Below are 21,590 nucleotides of genomic sequence, written 5' to 3'. Positions count from 1 at the left end.
CATGTGCTCGTCGTTGTCAGTCATCGTGAAATAAGAGGCTAATCACCTCCTTGCGTACGAGGCACGACTGGACTGCGGTGGGACTAGGTTTGTCCTTGAGTTCACTTCGTGGCTCACGTATCTTTTGTGGACCGTGAAACTCGATTCAGACTACTCTTGGACTGGTTGTTATGAATTTTTTCCTTGTTGCCGCTCCTTCGGGAGTTTTGATGAGGAATGTGTTTGTTATCGGATCAGTGGTAGGTGTTGCTCAAAAACGGTCAGATGTAGGATTACGGTCTATCGAACATGCAACTTTTGTTATCGGTATTTTGATGCTCGTGTCACTATGCAGTCGTGTTCTACGTCGCCAACATCATATGCTGATCAGAGGTGCAACAGTTGAAAAAGAACTCCAAATTCTATATAGTCACATTAGTATGGAGAACTAGAACACTTGCGCTGTCGCGCTATCTTGTAAGGATGAACATAATCATGAATTCGAAACACGTACGAGCGTGACACCAGAGACGTGACGAAACCAACCGTGACGTTGGCCCACAGTGCAAACTACAAACTCTTGAAGTACGCGACACTTGTGCTCACGTCGCAACATCCTATTCTACGCGTAAAAAATCTTATACTTCGTGGCATTTCATCTTGCTCAGATTAGTATGGAAAGTTTCAAACCAGAGAAACAGGAGAATCTCAGGCAGCCGTCACCGCTCCTCGCGAAAAGATTCAAAAGAAGTGTACAGGCGCGGTATTGACACACTCTTATGTGCACTCAGGCTGTAATCATATACTTCCTCTCATCCCATGCCCAAACCAGCACCGCATCGCTAGGATTCTTTTAAGGCAGAGAAGTACGGGAATTTCTAGGAAGTCGCTCCCGCCCTTCGACGGAGTCTTCGCGAAGAGAAGTATGCAAGCGCTATTGCTCAGTGGTCATCAACGGGTACGACATTGAATACATTCCAAAATCATTTTTTCGGATCTCTGGCCTACATTTACGGAGTGCTGATAGACTAGTCATTGGATATCTACAGTTGTTCCAAAGAGAATCAAATCGCAATGGATCTTCCCCATCACGGGCTACCCAACGCAGTAGGATTCATTTCCACTAACGATATCGACATTTAACTAGTACTCATCCGGTTTAAGTGTCGCGGACGTAACATCAAGTATCATACTGCACATAAAGCAGCGGCATCTCTCGAACACCTTTGAGCATCTCCCATAACTTGCACAATTAGCCTGCCAAGTTTCATATCTGCGAGGGATTTCCCCATCTCAAGGTGGACGCCAGTTCATAAGTGTACTAAAGCTCTAGCTTTCGCGTCTCGGTACTATCATGACCACCGCTAGTGTTCACTTCATCGACGCTGTCACTCCTACCGATGGCGAAAGCAAAGATAAATGCCCGTCATCAATCAGTGTTCCGTCTTGCTCTTCCGTCAAGCCGAAGCTACCTGTAAGATGGCAGGTAGCGATGATTGGATTAACATGCATGTGCACATGTAAGTGATCACGCCCATGAATTTCGCTGGTAGCTCATGTATGGTGCAAGTCGGACACCACTGGTCCAACGTAGGCATCATATTTTAAATTTTATACACCATGCAGATTATTTGAATGTTCACAGGGTCTCATTACGACTCTGAAGACAACGATAGAACACGAACTCAAGATCAATAATTCCGAATTTGCTACGTTGGTAAGAAATCTACTCGATATAAATGTGGCGGGATTGACATTCTTGTGTGCCTCGCCTGATTAGATATCTGTGACGAATATGGTACGGTCGATCTCATATTACTGGCGCGGGATCGTTGTACTTACTGTCTGACAGGTAAACACATTTCTTTGCATCGCCTTGGGCTTCGTTATCGACAAATTTGGAGGCCCACTACTGTCTGCCGTACTCGCCGCATTTTGTCTTGCGGGTGCTGTAGTAGAGGCTGGCGCGACGACAGATGGGCTCAATAGTTACCACGTCCTCATGATGGGCAAGATCATTGCTGCCATCGGGGGCGGATCCCTAGACAACGCGCAGCACAAGATATTCACTACGTATTTTGCACCGGGGAATGGTTTTGCGCTGTCCATAGGTGAGTGCGGCGGCCCGTCGAACGATAGTTGTTAGTGCTTGGTCTCATTTTTATCTGATGGTTTTTAAGGCTTCATATGGTAGGCTCCATGATTATTTTTTCACATCTCATGCATACGCCCACCTTTCAGGTCGATGGCAAATGTGGCCCAATATGTCGGACAGAGCACCGCGAACGTCATGTCTCAAAATCTTGGCTCATATTCCTGGCCACTGTGGACAGGCGCTATCATAGGCCTTTTCTCGTTTCTATGCGCTGTTTCCGTCTTCATCCTCGACCAATACCTTCGTTCATATTACGAGGTCGTCGATCGCTGCAAACAACTTGAACAGCCAAGTGCGGGTAGCGTCACAGTTAGAACCTCTAATTGGTCGATCGTGCGCCAAATGCCCCTTACGTTCTGGTTTGTGATTCTTTTCGCAATCTTCCAGAATGCTGGTATGGCGTCGTTTATATCGGTATCTACGTGAGTTATTGGCTTTGTAATGATGTGATAGATGTTGACTTTGCGCAGGCAATTTGCACAGCAAAGGCTTCAGAAAGGAGCCGTAGTTGGCGGATGGGTGTCGAGTTTTTACTTGATCCTTCCTATCGGACTTACCCCTTTCTTGGGCATGTTCATTGATGCATATGGGCGTCGTATAACGATTTGTGAGCATTATATCGTTTGAGTAATGCAGAAACTGATCGCAAGGCCAGTGTTTATTTCGGCGTGTATGTTCCTCATCTCCATGCTCCTGTTAAGATTTTCGCAGACAGTACCGACATTCAGTGAGTCAGATTTGATTCAAGTAGATGGCATACTAAACTTGACTTAGTCTGTGGATATGTATTTTATGCAATTGCTGGGGTGCGTGTATCCAGATGCCCTTTAAATATTTCGGGCTTTAACATTATCTTGCAGAGCATCACCTCAGCTCCACAAGTAGAGATCGTACGCAGCATCATACCTGATCCTCATTACTACGCGACAGCGTGAGTCCCTCGACAAATATATTGTGCTTCCCTTTCTGACACGATTTCCAGCTTCGCAATCAAGAGTATGCATAGTTATTCTTGAGAGGGAAGAATACTCACCTTCGTGTATTACAGAGTCGATTATTCAGGGCTCTGTGATCATCATCGTGATAGCAACGGGGAAGATCCAAGACCAATCCCCCAATGACACCCTCGTGGATGCTGTGACGGTCTGGCTTGCATACGCGTTTGTCTCTGTGCTCATCTCAGGCGCGCTCCTGGGTGCCTGCTACACGTCGTTGGGACAGCGCTATCTACCTGCTGTGCGGCTCTCGCAGGTGCGCCCGAAACATGTAGAGAGCGAGGTGGAGAGACTTTGGGAGCTACGTCGGCATACGGTTATGGAAGAAGGCCCGAGGGACAAGAGCCTGACTCTGAAGCAGAAGGAAGAAGCGTTGAAAAGACCCGTTGCAAGTTCTGTGTCATTGTATGCACGCAGGGTAGCGCTCGGGGCTGGGTTTACCGTAGTTCTCATAGCGTGGGTGATATTTGGCTTTGGTGTTGATTGGGGTGACCACGCGAGTTCCACTGGGGAATGAAGGGCACAGTAGAGCAACGCGTATCGTATAACTTGTTGTAGCTGCATATGACATAGCGTTGCAATATAAAGTTTATATATGCGACTTTGACCCAAGTCGAGGGTGGGACCTCTTTTTACACGGAGATTGATGAACTAGCGAAAGACACCAAGAATTCAAAGAGATAACAAAAGAATTTGAGACCACAAAAATCACAGGTATTCACATGCTGCAATATCAATGACGACTGGCATTAGGATATGCACAGCAGAGGAAAAGAACCAAATGGATCCAAGATGGGAGAGATCGTGACTGGATGACTGCTGGATGCCATGGTAGTAGTAGAAGTCAAATTTAGGCGCGAAGTCCAACATGTATGATGGGGCAAATACAAACGGTGAGGTTTTGAGGAGCTAAAAATATTTGTTGAATATTATCGGGAATGATAGTACTATAGACAACTGAAGAGCTGTGCAGTAAGTTCCGTCGACCCCAATAGCGGCCATAGTGGGAATAATGGTACACCTCTCAAACTCAAGCTTAGTAGAAATATTCGGCACAGTCGACCATCTCAGATGAATCCAAACATCCACATTACTCGAGTAGTGCGAAAGTTGTCTACTCGTTGGCTCTGAACTAAATCTTGCACCATCAACCACTGTCGCGACGTGCCGCTCGGGCTACCAGCTCGATGTGCATAGCCGTTCCCTAAACAGATGAAAATTTTCTAAGACGCGCAGGTGAGTCCTGTGGTACTGGTTGCACAACGATCTGCTCATACTCACAGTCAAGGAACCTTTGAAACAAAACAAGTCAGAAGTGCAGCAATCGGAAGTTTTGGTGCAAGTTTGACCCGCGTTCGAACATGCACCGACAAACATAGACACTGTCAAAGCAACAAAAACGGTGAGGGAGAAACGAATTCTGTGCGAGGTGATATGGAATATTCTGAGGACGAAGAAACATTATAGGACGACAACAAGATTTTATATCCTGCAAGTACTTATTAGCACGATCCTTATTGCTGCAAGATGACAGAAAATTTTGCCAGAACCTTAGGGTTAGGGATAAAATTAATCGACGAATTATTAGCCTGCTTTTTAGCCAGGCGGCTCTTGGGGAGTTATTAACTAGCGGATTATTAGCCACTTTTTAGCAAGTCACGTGACGTTGTGTTTAGCGGGCAAAAACATTGCTAATGACCTAGCTAGCCGCTCATGGATCCCATTCTTCCGGCCACTCGTTATCGACGTTATCATTCCCCTCGATCTCAGCCTCAGCTGTGACTTTGCCTTTTCCCTTGTCTTTGTGTGTGCCACCAGGACTTACCTCCGCCAATACAGCCAACAATCTCTCTGCACTGAGATCTATCTCAGATTCGACGTCGAAATCAGCATCATTGCATGCGGTGAAACTCTCTTCCGCATTGTCCAACCAAGAACTGGACTCATCATCTTCGATTTCTTCATCTCCTCCAGCACTTTCGGTCGACAACAAGCTGTTCCTCGTATCGTGGTGCCGTTTGCCTACTTTCGGTCCGGACCCAAACAGTTGGGCGTCGAACTTAGGACCTAAGGATTATCATTGAACGCGCAGGCTTGCACCAATTAGAAAATTTGAAATAAATATATGGCAACCAGTTCATTATATGTCAGGAATTTAGCCTTCCGACACGATTCCTGACCTGAATCACCTGATTGACAATGTACCTCTGATATATGACGCACAGGCAGCCATGGGGAGTTCTTAGCATTATTAGCATGGTGATTTTTGGGATTGAATTATTAGCGTGTTATTAGCTTGCTAATATCTCGCTAATTAGCACCCGGCTAATAAGCAACGAGTTTTCTCCCGAACCCTACAGAGCCTGCCACGGCAGGGGTGCGTTGTATCCACCTGGGTTTCCCAAGAGCTTATGATTATGTACTATATATGGTAATACATGGTCTTCTACTTTCCTCACCCGGTTCACTGATGCACGGACCGTCTAGGCCCACATCCCGTTAATATCCTGCCGAATGAACATGAACGCTCGCGAGGCCGTCAATCTATTCCTCAGCCATTGGTATTGTGAAAACGGCCTCCCTTTGAACATTATATCCGATCGCGATAACCTGTTCACAAGTAAGTTCTGGAAAGCACTCCACCACCTGACCGGGGTGAAATTGAAAATGTCAACCGCATTCCATCCGCAGACCGATGGGTCTAGCAAACGCACTAACAAAACAATTAATCAGGCCCTCAGATTCTTCGTCGACAGACACCAAACAGGATGGGTAAACGCACTCCCGCATATCAGATCTAAAATGAGGTCGACAAAGAACGCGTCGACAGGTTATACGCACTTCCATCTAACCTTGGCAGACCACCACGCCTGATACCACCACTGACACCGGAGAACGTACACGCGACACGCGATGACTTTCTGGTCGACACGACGAATGCGCCCGAAGCGATCATATTGCTCAAGACAGACATCGCGGAAGCACATGATGCCTTACTGACATCAAAGGTAGCACAGGCGAACGCAGCAAACGCACACCAAATTGATGAACTTCGTTTTAAACAGGTGATCTTGTATATCTGTTAACAGCACATCGACGACACGAGTAACAAGAGGGTGGCTAAGTTTATGCCGCGGTTCGATGGACCATATGCCGTAGTGTCTGCGAACCCTGAGTCGTCAACTTACACTCTAGATTTAACAGAATATACTAACATGTTTCCCACATTTCATATTTCAGAACTGAAGCGCCATGTGCCAAACAATCGGAGCTGTTCCCATCACATGAACTTCAACGTTCAGGACCAATGGTGACAGCAGCCGGAACGGAAGAATGAGAAGTAGAGAGAATACTCGACAAATGAGCACGAGGCTGCGGCTGTCAATACCTGGTCCGCTGGTGCGGATATGGCCCAGAGGCGGACGTTTGCGTGCCAGGACAAGAATTCGAAGATACGGACATGACAACGAGGTTCTGATGAAAATGCCACGCAGAAGGACGACACCAGGCACACGAAGACTGATGAAGACCAGACACGCACTGCAAGAACGTTACAAGACCAACCACCGTAGCAAATTCTTTAGTGCAAACTCCAGTCGAACACTGCACCGACAAACATAAACACCGTCAAAGCAACAAGAACGGTGAGGAGGGAGAAACGCATTTTCTGTGGAGGTGATATGGAATCTTCTGAGGATGAAGAAGCACTATAGGACAACGGCCAGCTTTTGTATCCTGCATGTACTTATGGGCACGATTCTCGGAGGATTCTTATTGCTGTGAGGTGGCAGAACCTGCCAGCGCAGGGGTGTGCGAATTGACTACCATAAGCCAACCTCTCAGTCATCGCTTCCTCATTTGAACCTACAGTGACCCTGCGTAGCGACAAAATTACATGGTAATAAGAATCGTTCCAATAAGTACATGCAGGATATAAAATCTTGCTGTCGTCCTATAATGTTTCTTCATCCTCGGAAGACTCCATATCACTGTCTCACACAGAAAATGCATTTCTCCCTCCTCACCGTTGTTGTTGCTTTCACAGTGTCTATGCTTGTCAATGCATGTTTGAATTATGGTGATCCTTGCGATTTTTACCATCCCAAATGCTGCGATGCCTTAGTTTGTTCCTATCATCCCGTGAGTATGAGCAGATCCGAGTCGTTGTGCAACTAGAATCACATAACTCACCTACGCGTCTTAGACTGGTGATACCTGTGGCAATGCCTAGTTCAGAGCCAACGAGTGGATCATGAAATTTCGCACTACTCAGGCAAGGATGTTTGAATTTATCTGAAATGACCGACTGGGCCTAATCTTGCTTGTGGTCTACTACAGTTGGGTTTGAGAGGTTGTCGAAACAAGCGACCAAAGTTGCTATTGATTAATATTGGGGTCGTGCAAAGTAGATGGAACTTGCTGCCGCACAGCGTCTAGTACTATCATTCCCTGTAATATGCAACATTTTCAGCAAAAGAACACTAGCGTGACGACGGACAGGTGAGAAACAAAAGACTTTCTACATAAGGTGTGTCCTGAATGGTGTCATGTTGTAATTCTTCTCGACGTGTTTTTTTCTCTCCTCTTCCAGAAGTATCAGTGAAATTCACCATAATGAAAATTGTTTCTACCAGAACCAGGGGTGCATTGAATTGATTACAACCTGCCAAATAAGGCTGGACGATTACGTGTCTCGTCCTGGAAGCCTCACCTCAGCGGCTATGTTGTGGGAAAGTAGTCTCAGTCACGAATAACTACCATTCCTTAGTCAGGCCATTCCTACCGTGGATCTAGAGGTTGTGGTCAACTCATACGCCTTCAGTTTGCATGTTCTACGTTGATTTTCCACAGACTATGTGATTCTGCCTATGAAAATCTGCCAACCACAACCATTCAGGCCGATGGACCTATTGAGCTTGGGCTTCCATATATAAGCAAGCTGTCGACTCTGAGAACAGAGAACTATCGATTGGGATCCCTCGACCCATCTAGCAAGAGGCGTGCGTTTTTCATTCCTCCTTGCTGCTTTGACAACATCTATGTCCGTCACTGGTGGCAGAGCAGTAACCAGCTCGTACCTACCTCTTACCGAAATTTGCGGCTCGAGCCCAATTGTCCAAAACATAGACTGCTGCCCTGGCTTAGATTGTGAATGAAACGTGAGTATCCATCAGCTTTGAGTCTGGGATTAAACTCCATGACTTATCCTTGTATCAATAGAGTCGCCATTGAACTGTTTTGCCAACATCTCAAAGTAGTTTCATCAATTGGATTATTGTTCCGCCTTGCGTACGTCCTGATTCGAGACGAAGGTAGGCATCAATTTGTCGTCGATCCTGGCAGCAGGTGAAGTAGACAAAATATTGTCAACGGTGCGTATTGCGGCGAGACTATCCTAGAACATCGATTGTAAGGTTCAAACTTCGGGGAAGCTTCAAGATGCGGCAAAGATTCAAAGCTGCGACGGGAATTAGGGAGTAGCATTGTGAGTCGGCATCTGCATAGCTCGTACTCTGTTTTGAAATGGGAACAGGGTCATTCCCGCATTTTGAACTCATCGCTGCTGCTATTTTCCTCCTTTGATATGGTTCCGAAGCCAAATTTGTAGGATAGGGGATTGTTTTTAGGTTTATAATTTAATATTGTTGCCAAGGCTCTGGCCTGGAAGTTTCACCCTCGTAACCAGAATATGAAGCCTCAGTTTCTGTCTCTTGCAGAAGATCTCCACACTTACATCCTGACCTTCCTTTCTCACCGAGACATTCTTCGGTGTGCTTCTGTGAGCATCATTATACTCGTCGCTATCGATACTCCTAAGTGGACTTTTGTACTGACAATCATGCAGGTATGCAAAAGCCTTTATCAGACGTACTTGTCGTCTTCTGAGCTTCAGTACATCGTTGAACTCGGTGGTCAACAACTGCTCCCCGTCACTCTCCAAGTAGACAACCACACTCCTATTTCAGAGCGCCTACAGCTCCTGAGAGACAAAGCCCGCGCATGGTTCAAATTTGACTACTCGACCTGTCAAAACAGTCGTTGTACCAAAAACATTCTATAATAGGCACACATTTATCTCCGAAGGCCATATTTGCCTCTGCACTACCGACGCCAAACCTAGTTATAAAGGCTTCGCCAAGATCTTTCCTGTAGCACCAGAACCTTCACAACAAGCAATCGACCGTGAATGGTCACCAGAATCGCTGCTTTTAATTCCAAACGCACTAATAATCGATGTATTCATGGACCCAGAGCAAAACCTGATTGCTGCCGCATATGTCATCGATGGGTCCAATGTCTATATCAACCTTTTAGCTTTGGATGGAGATGACGTTCACCCCCAAGCTGCTGGGAAGAGGCTTATCATGTCCTCTGAAGCTACACATCCTGACCCCGACATTGGACTGTGGGGGCTAAAGGGCCTGGGGAGGCATGTCGCTCTCTGGCATTACCTGGCATTCGACTCGGGTGATGGGCTCCAATGGTGGTTGCAGATTTGGGACTGGCAATATTCCACAATGTCCGATGTAAGTGAGCCATGTCAGAAGTAGCTGGAGGAATTGTTGACATTCCGCTTAGTGCGTCCTTGGTGGCACTATGTTGGATTACTATGGCATAATTGATTTTTGTTTCCTCGGAGGCCACAGATTCCTAATCGTCTCGGATAACGATTTCAAGCTCTATTCAATCGAGGATATGTCCCAGCCACCGCAATTGCTGGCATGTTTCCTGTTTCCCGCAGGAGTGGAGCTTGAACAATGCTTCTCTTCAAAGGACGATCTCACAAGCAGCAAACGAAGAATGTGGACCTCCGATCCTCCACATCGATTGCTATTTCTGGTCACATCCTTTCCTCTTCTCCAGTTTGTCATCTCCACCCGTATTTTCTTCCAGCTCGACCTCTTTAAAGGAATGGAGACGAGAATACCATGGAAATATTGGGGGCCCTCTAAATTCTCGCATTTTCGAGGTCGATGATGACAGGTTGGTCTGGACGGGCCCTGGCGTCGGTGGGAGTCGAGTCTTGAAGGTCACCCCTGTCGAAAGAGCAGACAGTGGCATCGTGAGTATAGGTTACATATGATGGACTTCAGCCATTAGCTGTTGAGCACCGACATGGTCTAGGACAAGTGGTAACAGAGCCATCTACTGTAGAGTTAGAAGGAAAGTTGGTAACAACGTCATTGCCTTATGTTGAGTTGTGTCGGACAAGTTGTTTGTACTTACCTGCTAGAGCCCATAGTGCGGGTTGACAGAGATATACGTATAAGCTATAGCGCCAGCTAAAGTGGCAAAACCCGCTACCTGTCCTCGGCAGTTCGCGGTATCCAATTATGTCAAACAATTTATCGCATCGCATACATACCACGATTGAGAAAGATATTCAATATACAAATAACCTTTCGTCTGTATGTCTCTTCGGGGCAATTTACATGCTCTAGATCATTGCAGATACTCTGGGCAATAATCCACAATCGACCACCTGATAATGCGCAAACATCCACAGAAGTCAAACATGTCCAATAAGTAAGCGACTAAATCAGAGGACGATCTAAAACTTGCAGCAATCTCCCAACAAGCAGTATGATCACGATGCTTAGGCCGAGCATGCGAAGCAACGCACTGCCCATGAAGTAAGTGTCTCAACAGTAAGTTACGTAGCTCGGTCAACGAACAAGACTTATCAAAATCTAGACCGTGCAAAAGACACGCCTTTTTGAGCAGTGCAACTTCGGGCGAAAAAGGACTGAAACGAATGCCTGAGGAATACGATCCCAAGAAAAACATCGTTTAGAATAGACTCAGAGCGTTGACGAGATGACAAAACTGCCCCACCGAGGGACGTTGACTGAGATGAATCAAAAATATCACATCGAACAGACTGTATATGGTCCGAATCACGATCAAAGATACACGACGTGTCTGAAACAACAAATCAATGTAAGCAGATACGCAAAAACAATGAACAAAAGAAATAAAAATTCACCTGGAAAACCATCACAAATAGGAGTAGAAAGTGAACAGGGGTTGACAGCGAGCGCATCTCGTGCCCCACCAACGGCACGCCATGCGGCAATACAATTCATGCCAACGACAACATCAGAGGTCAAAATACACCGCCAACCGAAAAAAGCATAGAATCTATGCCCAAAACAGGGTTATAGAACTTATATTGGTCCGATCTCGACACAACAAATCTCGTCACGTACATTATATATAATTATATAATACATATTTGTTGGACCCATAGGCTGATATAATGTCAATGATGCGGGATCATAACAGCGATGCTTGTGGGGTGTAAATTCATCGGCTGGTTTTGGGTGCACATTATGTACTGAGACCGAGTACCGGAACTATCCTAGTTGACAAACATAGATCATATACTGAGACCTAGGCGTTGGTAATATACTGGTTGACCAGTGTACAAGCTATACATTTCCGGCATATGCACGACACTGGAACATATATAGAGTATATACTTATTGATATGCTGAATGAGTACTGCCTGATTTTTTTTTGCACTGATATTGCACCATTGGGGATCACAGAGAGCACAATAATGGGATCATGGAAAGCACGACAACTGTATTATTCATGTATCAAATGACTACTGGTAAGCTCGAGTATTAAAATGAAGGATGGGGTTGGAGGGGGTGGTGAAAACGAATGAAAGTATAACTCTTTGGAATTACCAAATGAGTCCAGTCTGAATAGCGGTCTGCCAGCGTGGGTTGGTCTTCGAAATTAGCTTTGAGACCTTCTTGCCACCAGGAAACTCGGCGAGATCAGCTTGAAAGATCTCGATGAACAACCTAACGAAAAATCAGTCTGTATAATGGCACTGGCTAATGAATACATACTTCTGCAACTCCTTATCCTGCTCGGTGACGATTGGGGAGGATTCAACGGATATCTTGCGCATAATTGAGAGTGAGTGGTCGACAAAGTTCCAGAACTTAGTGGTACTGTTGTACCGCACTGCCATGCCTTCCGCAAGTCTGAATCCAGAGTCAAGCGGGTTGTCGAGTAAGACCACGCTGTTTGCACCGCTGCTCACATCTGACTCCTCATCCTCTCCATTGGCATCCTGCTGCATTCCACTTTCGTCTGCAAACTGTTCGACATTCACGTCAATGTCCCTCCTGGCACTGGGCGCGTGATTGGTATTGACTTGAGTTTCCGTGGGGGTTTGACTTGGATTGACATCAGTCTCAGGCACATCATCGAAATCACCCTCGAATATGTCTCTCTCAAGCTGTTTGACGTCAATATCAAGCTCACGTGCGACTTTGTCCCGTAAATCCTGCTTGAGCGATGGAATAAGGTAAGGGGAAAATAAATACTTGATGGAAGCAGTTTTATAATCGCTGACACTGATGAGAAAAATCCGCAGGAGACGCCGCTGTCCTCATACTAATTAATATTGATATTAAGCTACAGATAGTAAGACTTACGAGCAGTGCGATCCTGTTCCAATGAGTAGAATCAACCTCCATGCCAGACCTGCTACGCGCAAGTGACCTGGTCACATCAGCAATGCTTGTGCATTTGACAATTGATGTAGTGAGCTGCGCAGTAATCATACCATGATTGAAGTTGTGTCAACAAATAGAGCGAGACTTACGGTGGTTTTGATGGAACTGCGAATATTTGTGAGTAGCTTCGTGACCACCTTGCCCAGTTGAGATCTGAGCTCAACGTCCTCGAGAAGTCCAGGGGGAATTTTGAAGATGTCCCTATTCTTGCCGATAAAGTCCTGAAATTTGTTAGCTTTCATTCAGAATAGTGAATACTAAAGCCCGACCATTATATGAGACTGCGTGTCAGTGACATACGCTGTGAGATTTGGCGAGAGTATACAAGCAAACAAGCGGTTGTAAAGTCCATTCTGTGAGTCCAGTTTAGCATATAACCATGCAGAAAGCAAAATACTGTGTCGTTACCTCGAAGTCTTTTGATTCCAGTGCATCCTTTAATTCCTGCAATCTCCTGGCCTTGTTTCCCTGACAAAGTTTGACGAGGGTGATCTTCAAGTCTATGAGCATATAGAAAATGTCGCCAGACTGCATCGAGTGAGCCAACATGATAAACGAATAATTCAATGAGAACTTAGTACATTGATGAAAGTCATAACGTCTTCCTCTGGAACATCATTTTCTTCACAAGCCTTCTTCGCATGCATTTTCAAGTGTTTCGCACGTTGAGGCGTGAGCTTGGTGGGATCACCATGGTTGGGAGGTCCGCTGTCCCTGCGTCGATGAATTCCTGCGCTGATTGGCTTGTCAAGTGATGACGTTGGGCTGGAGGGCGGTTGGACTCCAAGTTCAGGTATATCTAGGGCCTCGCTGCTGGTGGAGGTAGAACTTTGGGGGCATGAAATGTCTGCGAAGTGCGCCATTAAATTGAACAATAACTTGTATCAGAAGACTTACTTCTATGTCCTCTTGGATCAGACGTGATACTTCTATTCCTTACGGATCCTGCCTGTGAAGTTCCTGTGTTCGACCATGGCCTCAACGACTGGGCTCCCTGTGAAGGTAATCCCAAATTTTGGCCACCACTGGAGGACACGCGCAGACGATATCCGCGTTGAAACATTGCCACAAGCACCAAAGTTGCTCACCGTGAGTGGCTGCTTGCCAAGGTTTGTCCCGAGGCACTCTGAGCTGGGTGACTGAATTGAACACATTGTCGGCAATAGGAATTTGAACCTTATTTGGTTGTTGTTCGAGTGTTGACGAAAATTTGGGGACTCTTGATGTGTTCTGGGCAGAAGTAAAAATCATGCGGCATTGTTGTATTTGTGTTGGTATATGTAAGGTGTCTGCAATTCTGCGGAAGTACATAGAAATTGGACCGTTCAATGATGCCACCACACTGAGGACGGTTAACCCCGAACGTTGGAGGAAAAATTTCAAAGACAAACACTCGAACGTTGGAGGAAAAATTTCAAGGACAAACACTCGAACGTTGAAGGAAAAACTTCAAAGACAAACACGCGAATTTGTCCAAGAAGATGCATTTCATGTGAGTGGTCTAATACTGTCTTCTGAACTGGTCTTGATGCGATGGATGTGGGGCTTGAGGGTTCCATATGTGCGGTGTCATCACTGGCGAAAAAGGTTGCAAGGGTGGCTGCCCCAGGTGAGATAATTGTCGTAGATAATCTGAATGGAGGGGCGGGGGATGGTGGTACTGTGGCTGAGGGATGGAAGCCGAAGGAGAATGTACGGGCAGTAGTTGCTGTGATGGTACCATGATGGGAGGTGAATGTAACGAAGGGAGAGGTCTAGATGGACTGAACGTGGGAGATGATTGCCACGTCAGTACCATTGGGGGCGGGTGCAACAGGTGATGGGAAGGGGGAACTCTAGACGAAGGAATAGGAGATTGTTGCCACTGTAATGGTACCATTGAGGGCAGGTGCATCGAAGGCATGGGTGCCGATGATGATGATACATGGGAAGATCTGCTGGTGACTGGCACCATGGGGGGTATTGGGAGCTGGGAACTTGAAGATGCAACTGACTGTGTGATCGCGGGGCGTCGTGGATTTGCACGTGGACGAGGTGCCTTCTCCTTTGCTTTCTGCATTGGCTTTGCCTTGCTTGCTGCCTTTGCTGCTGGGTGGTCAAACACTGCAGGAACTCTAGCCACACCATTGGGTGGTGCGCTCGCAGATGCAGCACCAGGTGTTTCGCCTGCTTTCCTCGCTGCTTTCTTCTCCCGGATTTGATGAGCTGCTGCAAGACGAACATCTGCCACATTAGTGACCCTCAATGGTGTCTCATGGAGAGACTGAGGGATTACAGATTGAATCTGGGCGTAATTGTGAATTGAATATGCGTTGAGAAGGTAAAATGGTGAGGGTTGGTGCTGAACGACAGGCCTTGTGTGCGCAGTCTCGGTTCGTTCTTGAAGGACACAGCGTTGACTAACATCCATGCACTGTGCTTTGACGCAGTCATGCTGGATATTTACAATACAAATAATGTCCTAGATTCATCGTGTACATATGATAAAGACTCTGAATTGGAGAGAAGTTCAAACTTACTTGTGGGCTAACAACAATCTCATGGTCTGTGAGCTCAAGAGCGGGGAAGTGAAGCGAGGGATGTAAAGTAGGTCCGAAAGTAAATTTCTGAATGGCGACATGCTGCACATCCCGGCAAAGATTTGATATCAGAATCTCGCAAACACGTCCAATTCCTGAGGAAGACGTCAAGGAGTCATTAAATATAACGTGTCCACCTAAGGATGCCTTCTCGCCATTGCTAATGACTAAAGAGATTCCATGACGGTATTGAACAGTGGCAGGTTGCAGAAGATCGAGCACCTTTGCGCAGCGTGTTGCTGTCCATGATACAGGCTTTTCTACAACAAACTGTCCACCTACAGCGGCAACTTTCTTGAGTTGACCAGTTCCTTTTGAGTGACAGAAGTTACAATTGAACTGATATCGAAGGAGCACGCTACCTGTTATAGGAGATGTTTCCATATGAATTCCCAAAAGCCGCACTTGTTCTGGATGCTCATCAATGTAGCTTAACACCTTGTCACCTGCCTGAACCCACTTTTTACTGGCAGTATCAAACCAGTAGCCACCCGTAGCAATGTGCTTGATAATATCTTGTCTCGCGAAGGTTCTGCACGTATCTTGACTTGGTCCTTGTCGATTGCTGTGAATACATGCAAGCCGGAAAACATGATTAAAAGACTCGTATCATTCAGTGGAAAAGAGAATTGCAGGTCCGAAGCGTCGGATGTATGCAGGAAGATGAACCAAGAAATGAAACTTCGGTTTTGAGATAAGGATACTAGGTGCACATTGAGCCGTAACGTTGAGGAAATCTTCGATGGTCCGGGAAAGCTTGGCCTGTGAGTTGATCAGCATTGGAACAGCATCGGCAGCTCGTCATCGTACCAAGTATATTTCTGTATCATCTATCTTGGTGTGCCAAATATGCACAATGAGCTCGCCAGTACCGTTCTTGGCAACAGATCTTGAATGAGAAATGGCATTACCTGAGCTAAACTCTTGAAATGTTTCCCAATGAGACTGCCTTTGTAGTGGCAAATGTAATCAGCGTTGAGACATGGAGAGTCAAGTCCATCCTTTGCGATCGAGTCGCGTTTGAAAAAGATCCAAAAGCTTCGCCTTCTTGAGAAGATACACGGTCTGACCCAAAAAATACTTTACAACCCCCAATAGCACTGTGTGGAGTATTTCCATTGGCGTGTCTTGATGAACATTGAATCCTGACGAAGATCAGTGTGCAGACAGCAACACGAATTCAATACTCACCCTCCACGCCGAGTAAAGGATTTATTGTGTCATTGAGTGTGCTCCCTCATAAGAGATCTTCGAGTTCCTTGTTTAAAATTGCCTTGACGTCACTCTCCTGTTTTGGCTGGACACCAGCCACCCGTTTGCACAGTTTCTTTCCCATCTCAACAACTGCCTCGAGAATGTAGCCTGTTGTAGTATCTTTTATACCTGTTGAAGAGACAGATTTCTTGATTTTCTCAGAAGCGCCTGAATCGAGTGCAGTGACGAATTGAGCACGAATCTCAGCTGCTGTTCCAGCAGGAGTACGAAGTTGTCCTGGCTACAATTAAGAGTCAATATTGCGAGGGGTAGGGCAGGAACATCTCACATACCACAAAAATGCTGTTGTAGCCCTCATCCGACTCCTTATACTCCTTTGTTCCACCAACTTCGCATGTCCGACAAAAGTAGTTACAATGTAAGCCTGCGTGACTACACTCCTCAGCATGCATAGGGTTGTCGCCACCGAGAAAGAGACCATATGGATCCAGCATGACTTCTTCGTTGTCTTTGCAGTCCCAAGCGAAGATCCCAGATTCTGCAGCCTTCCTATGATTGCAGGTCATATTGTACTGTAGTAAATATTACTGTATCACGTACCCAATTGAGTCTTGCATGGCACTCATCATCTCCATGGGAGCTGCATGAGGAGAGGACGTGACGAAATGAATACAAAACTCTTTCTCCAGCATTTCGCGAGGGAGATTCGCATTTGACATATATATCGCATGGTGCTTGTTCCACTGTTTGGAGATATTCCCTGACACGTCATCCATAAAAATAATGAGAGGGACAGCGTATACCATACGACCTCGAGATTTTGCGCGCAACGGATTTGGTTCGAGTTTGGCGTATTTCTTCGATGACTCTGTCAGCCCGCACGCAAGTTCATTGACATCAAGAGATATCTCTCTGAATGACCTCCTAAAGTTAGATGTTGGGATGATTTCTTGTTCGTCGCTGATAATGAACCCTTCCTATGCGTATTATCAGCAAGGTTAGTTAAGACACATAGACGATGGGATTACCTCCGTTCGTTGTACAGCACGCCCTAGCGCATATAACAGCTTGTCTGCTGTATCACTCGTTGGCTCAGATGCATATGATGCGAAAAAAAAATGTTCGGGAATAAAATAATCTCCCGAGCTATCCTGCAAGAGCTCCTTGATGAAGTATATCTCCCCATTGACTTTAGCTGCCGGGGGCGAAGGAAGCTCAAATAACATCTTCTCCCCATTGAACACCTGGGACATTCCTCTTCCTCCATCTTCCGGGTAATCCTGCATCGCAAAATGAGTCAGAGGGTTGGCATAGTCCTCAATAGAAAATTAGAAGTCAGTATGAGAGATGCGCACAAGCGCGCAAGATTCCACATACCTTTGCAACTGCTTTCCCGACGTCGTTGAAATAGAATATGTTCCCTGAACGAGCAGTGACCTTTTCTGTCGGATTCCCGACAAGCGTTTGGATAGTCTCTTGGAAGTGGTTCAAGGCGTACAGTGAGGGAACATCACGAGCACCGAGTTCCTTTGCCCAAGATAAAATCGCCTTCTTCTGCGCCTCAGAAAACAGAAGCCTTGGAGAACTGAATAGTAGCGCAGTGATGAAATGCTTAAATGAGATGTCAGCGTAAGGAATACAAGACAGCTGTCGACATACAGCTTTTGACGGCCATGGGTACATTGGATGGTCGGGCGATACTGGACTGTTGAGATTAACATGACTCTTGGTGGTTAATGGACAGTCATCTGATAATTGAAATAAGTCTCGTTCAAAGTCATGAAGTAGTGCATTACCTTCAAGTTCAATGCCAAAATTTGATTCCATCTCGTCATTGAAGCCAACCTCTTCGGTCATGGGTGCGAGCGGCATAGAAAAAAGAGATTCACCAGAAGTGAGAGCACACTGCAGTTCGTCGAATAAATCCCTCGTTTCGTTGAGTTCTGAGTTGTAGAAACGGCTGCTTGATATTGCGTTCCAGAGTTCAGAGATGGGTACGACTGGTTCCGAGTCTGAACCAATTGGTACATTGTGGTCCGGTGCAGGAGTACCAGGGTCGTCTATATTGATGTCCATACCACTTGAGATGGTAAATTCCATGTTGTCGTTGTTGTCCTTACTGCCGGCGCACAAAAGGTTATGAAGGTGGTACTGCTTTGGAGGATGGACTTTTGAAGGCAGTGGATTGTTGGCACAACGTTTGTGTGTTGCCATTGTAGAATGTTTCTGGACATGTTTGATATGCATTGTACGCAAAGATCCATCAGCGCGCGTCGGACAGACATTGCACACAACTTCAGATGGACAATGAAACTCAAAGACTACATCATGTGTCAGCACATCACATTAATATCGAGCATGAAACATACTTTTACCGTCGACAAGCTTCAGCGATGCCAGACTCATGCTGATGTGCTTTTCGAGTGATTGTAGCACAATGAAAGACTTGGTGCTTTGGAGGCGGCGAAAATCACGTGATCCAACCTCTGCATCAATGGTGAGGGAGGACAAGAAAAATGTTATGCCCGCACCTCCCAGCCGCGAGGCGTGCGTATAAATAGATTCAGAATGTGTCCTGTAAAGTAGCAGATGATATGTAGAAGGGAATAGAGAACCTGCTCCTGAATATATAGACCTTATAGGGGGCAAAGATAAGGTGGAGTAGCGAAGGGAGTGAGTGATATGTAGAAGGGAATATGATAAAGAACCCGCTCCTGAGTAGAGAGATGTGGGCGGCGAAGGTAGGATTGATGGATAGGAAGTGGCAGATTATATGTAGAAGGGAATATGATAAAGAACCTGCTCCTGAGTAGAGAGATGTGGGCGGCGAAGGTGGGATGGATGGATAGGAAGTAGCAGATGATATGTAGAAGGGAATATGATAAAGAACCAGCTCTTGAGTAGGGATATGTGCGCAGTAAAGATAGTAAGTAAGTAGCAGATGATATGTAGAAGGGAATATGATAAATAACCTGGTCCTGAGTATTAAGTGTTCGCATTGGGGCGGATGGATGGAGAAGAGCGGGTGACACTCCTGAGGCCTGAGTGCTGCGCTGAGGGGCGGCAAAGTAATAGTAGGGTGGTAATGGCGAAGAAAATGCTTCTTGATAGTCCGTGGATAGAGGAAATGCCACGCCGTGCATGAGATAGACCAAGAGTGAAGAGAAAGACAGGTAGCAGAGGAGCAGATGCATACAATATGTGGAAGGGAAATTCAAGACAGCTCCGAGTCCTTCATAAGCACTGAGATGAGGGGATGTATTATGACTTGAGTCTGGGTGCGAGTAGACTTTCCGACACCAGAGTCAACGCCAGCGCAGGACGCAGTGTGCAGGCCAGCTGTGAAATTTTGCAAGTGGAGTGATGATCCGTGCTAGCGATCCAATAAAGGGTTTGTTGAAAACACGTGACTCGTATTATTCTTCCAAATTTCTTCCAAGTTCAATGCCAAGCACAATGCAACCAATGTCAAGCACCAGGGCACTTGGACCTCACGAATTTTCAACTTCCACCTTCTGTCCAGGATTTCTGCGAGCCGAATCAGAAGACGTACTCTTGCAACCTTTCTCAGTCTCAGTATGGTTTTCCGGTGCGATTCCTCGACACCTCGCTCACTCAAACATTGTATGTCGCCCAATATTTCTACATATAACCACTACTTATATCAATGGGTATTTAGCCCATTAAAATCAGTGTATCCCTGAATGAAGAGTATCAATTATTCACAGTACCTGTGATTGAGATAGCATCTAAGCGCTCCAGGGAACCTTCTAACAATGTAAGTAATTTACGTTGATTTTTTGCGCCATGGCTGACCTTGGTGCATATGAAGTCCGTAGCTTCCAGTCAATATGAACCCTTCTCCGCATCTGATGGCGACACGTCCATTCCATTCCTCCCCTTACCATCGACATTCAATCATATGGACTCCGACCACTGGGCAGAACTCTCCAGCACTATACAGTCGTGGCTTGTGACGTTAGCAGATACAGTGACGCCTGAATGGACTTGGGGTCGTGATGCGTTCTGGTATGCATTCGTTGCTGCCAATCCCGACTTCCCCAATGGCAAGTGGGCTTTCTGGAATCCCAGTATCCCCCTTGAGGGTCAATTCATCGAGGAGTGGGTGGGGGGTGACATCAATTTGGCTGCTGAAGATGCTGATGACGAGCTCGCTACCCCTTTGACGCACGATGACACCCTGGACTTCATATGGACAGAGTTCTCCAAACACATTGTGCTCTTTTACCCTTGTCCTTTGATTTCTGTTACATAGTTAGTTTTTTTCCCTGGAATGGGCATGTTGTATCATTGCATATCTGTATATATTATCATGCCAATCTGCAATACAATTTCGTTTTATGTTCTGTTCTATTTGTGATTTGAACGCGAAGTGTGCAATTCAACGCATGCTGAGTACTCAGTGAGTGTTGATGATGTGCTATACTTATTGTGCTGTATGGTAGTACTACTTGTCATATGTATATCCTATATCTTTCATCGTAGGTTGTACCGAAACAAAGGTGTCGTTATAGATCCCGTACTTGCCGTGTGCCTCTCCTGTACTTTGGGTATATAGATCCTATACCTTGGTTCGTGTGCCACCAGTTTGTTGGTATTGTTGCTGTGCCGATACTTCGCTCCCAGTACGGAAATAGAGCTATTTCACATGCTCATTCAGTGCGCGTCCAGGCTCTGGTCAATATTCTGAACTAGACCTCTTATGGTGACTGGATGTTGGATAATTTTCAAATAACTGTATTATTTATAAGAAATATGCTGTTTATGTACAGGGTTCTAGCTTTATCATACACATCTAAATCATTTTTCGTCAATTACACAACATGTGAATTTGACAGTTGGTGGTGTAATTAGCTGTTGTTGATCGATCGCTTTCTATATCTGGTCTCGCCTTATGACGGCTATGGTCTCCTTTCTTACGCTCCTTTTCTTTAGCTACCACCATGAGCTCGTTCATCGCTTGTCTGCCTGTATCCGTCGTCTTTGACGTTTGATTCTCATTCTTCTGTTGTTTCTTCTATCGCTCGCTCGCTCGGCCATTCTGATTTAGGTTCGCGGTTTTCCAAAATTCTCACAGCCTCCTACAATGGCCGTTCTCTCATGACTG

At 45.9% G+C, this 21,590-nt stretch overlaps 7 protein-coding genes across 7 annotated transcripts; 3 read left to right on the top strand and 4 right to left on the bottom strand.

The window, feature by feature from the left end:
- Window positions 1-1,333: 1,333 nt before the first annotated feature.
- EDB93DRAFT_1247120 (MFS general substrate transporter) lies at window positions 1,334-3,646 on the top strand (the record flags this gene model as incomplete). Its single annotated transcript, XM_041452544.1, has 13 exons — window positions 1,334-1,499; window positions 1,550-1,569; window positions 1,625-1,696; window positions 1,760-1,777; window positions 1,832-2,090; window positions 2,160-2,169; window positions 2,221-2,556; window positions 2,605-2,741; window positions 2,790-2,861; window positions 2,909-2,940; window positions 2,995-3,065; window positions 3,117-3,130; window positions 3,183-3,646. The coding sequence occupies 13 exons, from the start codon at window positions 1,334-1,336 to the stop codon at window positions 3,644-3,646; spliced, it is 1,671 nt and encodes a 556-aa protein (XP_041311277.1).
- Window positions 3,647-4,840: 1,194 nt separating this feature from the next.
- Window positions 4,841-6,103, bottom strand: EDB93DRAFT_1247119 (uncharacterized protein; the record flags this gene model as incomplete). Its single annotated transcript, XM_041452543.1, has 2 exons — window positions 4,841-5,196; window positions 5,971-6,103. The coding sequence occupies 2 exons, from the start codon at window positions 6,101-6,103 to the stop codon at window positions 4,841-4,843; spliced, it is 489 nt and encodes a 162-aa protein (XP_041311276.1).
- Window positions 6,104-7,867: 1,764 nt separating this feature from the next.
- On the top strand, window positions 7,868-10,924 carry EDB93DRAFT_1308026 (uncharacterized protein; the record flags this gene model as incomplete). Its single annotated transcript, XM_041454774.1, has 12 exons — window positions 7,868-8,441; window positions 8,544-8,614; window positions 8,783-8,908; window positions 8,975-9,132; window positions 9,194-9,656; window positions 9,709-9,932; window positions 9,994-10,192; window positions 10,224-10,301; window positions 10,407-10,538; window positions 10,637-10,656; window positions 10,695-10,763; window positions 10,855-10,924. Exons 1-12 carry the CDS (start codon window positions 8,282-8,284, stop codon window positions 10,922-10,924), a joined length of 1,770 nt encoding a protein of 589 aa, XP_041311275.1. The 5' UTR covers window positions 7,868-8,281.
- An 897-nt stretch (window positions 10,925-11,821) lies between these two features.
- EDB93DRAFT_1247117 (uncharacterized protein) lies at window positions 11,822-13,531 on the bottom strand (the record flags this gene model as incomplete). Its single annotated transcript, XM_041452542.1, has 7 exons — window positions 11,822-11,945; window positions 11,994-12,535; window positions 12,588-12,701; window positions 12,758-12,889; window positions 12,938-13,021; window positions 13,077-13,196; window positions 13,250-13,531. The coding sequence occupies 7 exons, from the start codon at window positions 13,529-13,531 to the stop codon at window positions 11,822-11,824; spliced, it is 1,398 nt and encodes a 465-aa protein (XP_041311274.1).
- A 1,394-nt stretch (window positions 13,532-14,925) lies between these two features.
- EDB93DRAFT_1046429 (uncharacterized protein) lies at window positions 14,926-15,129 on the bottom strand (the record flags this gene model as incomplete). The annotated part of the gene is made up of 1 exon (XM_041444627.1): window positions 14,926-15,129. A coding segment is annotated over one exon (204 nt), but the record flags the coding sequence as incomplete, so codon positions are not given.
- Window positions 15,130-16,484: 1,355 nt separating this feature from the next.
- On the bottom strand, window positions 16,485-18,868 carry EDB93DRAFT_1247115 (uncharacterized protein; the record flags this gene model as incomplete). Its single annotated transcript, XM_041452541.1, has 8 exons — window positions 16,485-16,742; window positions 16,795-17,011; window positions 17,063-17,439; window positions 17,491-17,778; window positions 17,840-18,073; window positions 18,122-18,210; window positions 18,259-18,783; window positions 18,832-18,868. 8 exons carry the CDS (start codon window positions 18,866-18,868, stop codon window positions 16,485-16,487), a joined length of 2,025 nt encoding a protein of 674 aa, XP_041311272.1.
- Window positions 18,869-19,927: 1,059 nt separating this feature from the next.
- EDB93DRAFT_1079214 (uncharacterized protein) lies at window positions 19,928-20,738 on the top strand (the record flags this gene model as incomplete). Its single annotated transcript, XM_041445442.1, has 3 exons — window positions 19,928-20,086; window positions 20,142-20,253; window positions 20,302-20,738. 3 exons carry the CDS (start codon window positions 19,928-19,930, stop codon window positions 20,736-20,738), a joined length of 708 nt encoding a protein of 235 aa, XP_041311271.1.
- Between the last annotated feature and the right edge of the window lie 852 nt (window positions 20,739-21,590).

Source organism: Suillus bovinus, assembly GCF_016758785.1.
Source record: "Suillus bovinus strain UH-Sbo-P2 chromosome Unknown EDB93scaffold_8, whole genome shotgun sequence".
In the NCBI taxonomy this organism is placed as follows: Eukaryota; Fungi; Basidiomycota; class Agaricomycetes; order Boletales; family Suillaceae; genus Suillus; species Suillus bovinus.
Note: the sequence above shows the minus strand (reverse complement) of the source record. Positions and strands in the feature narration are given on the sequence as shown.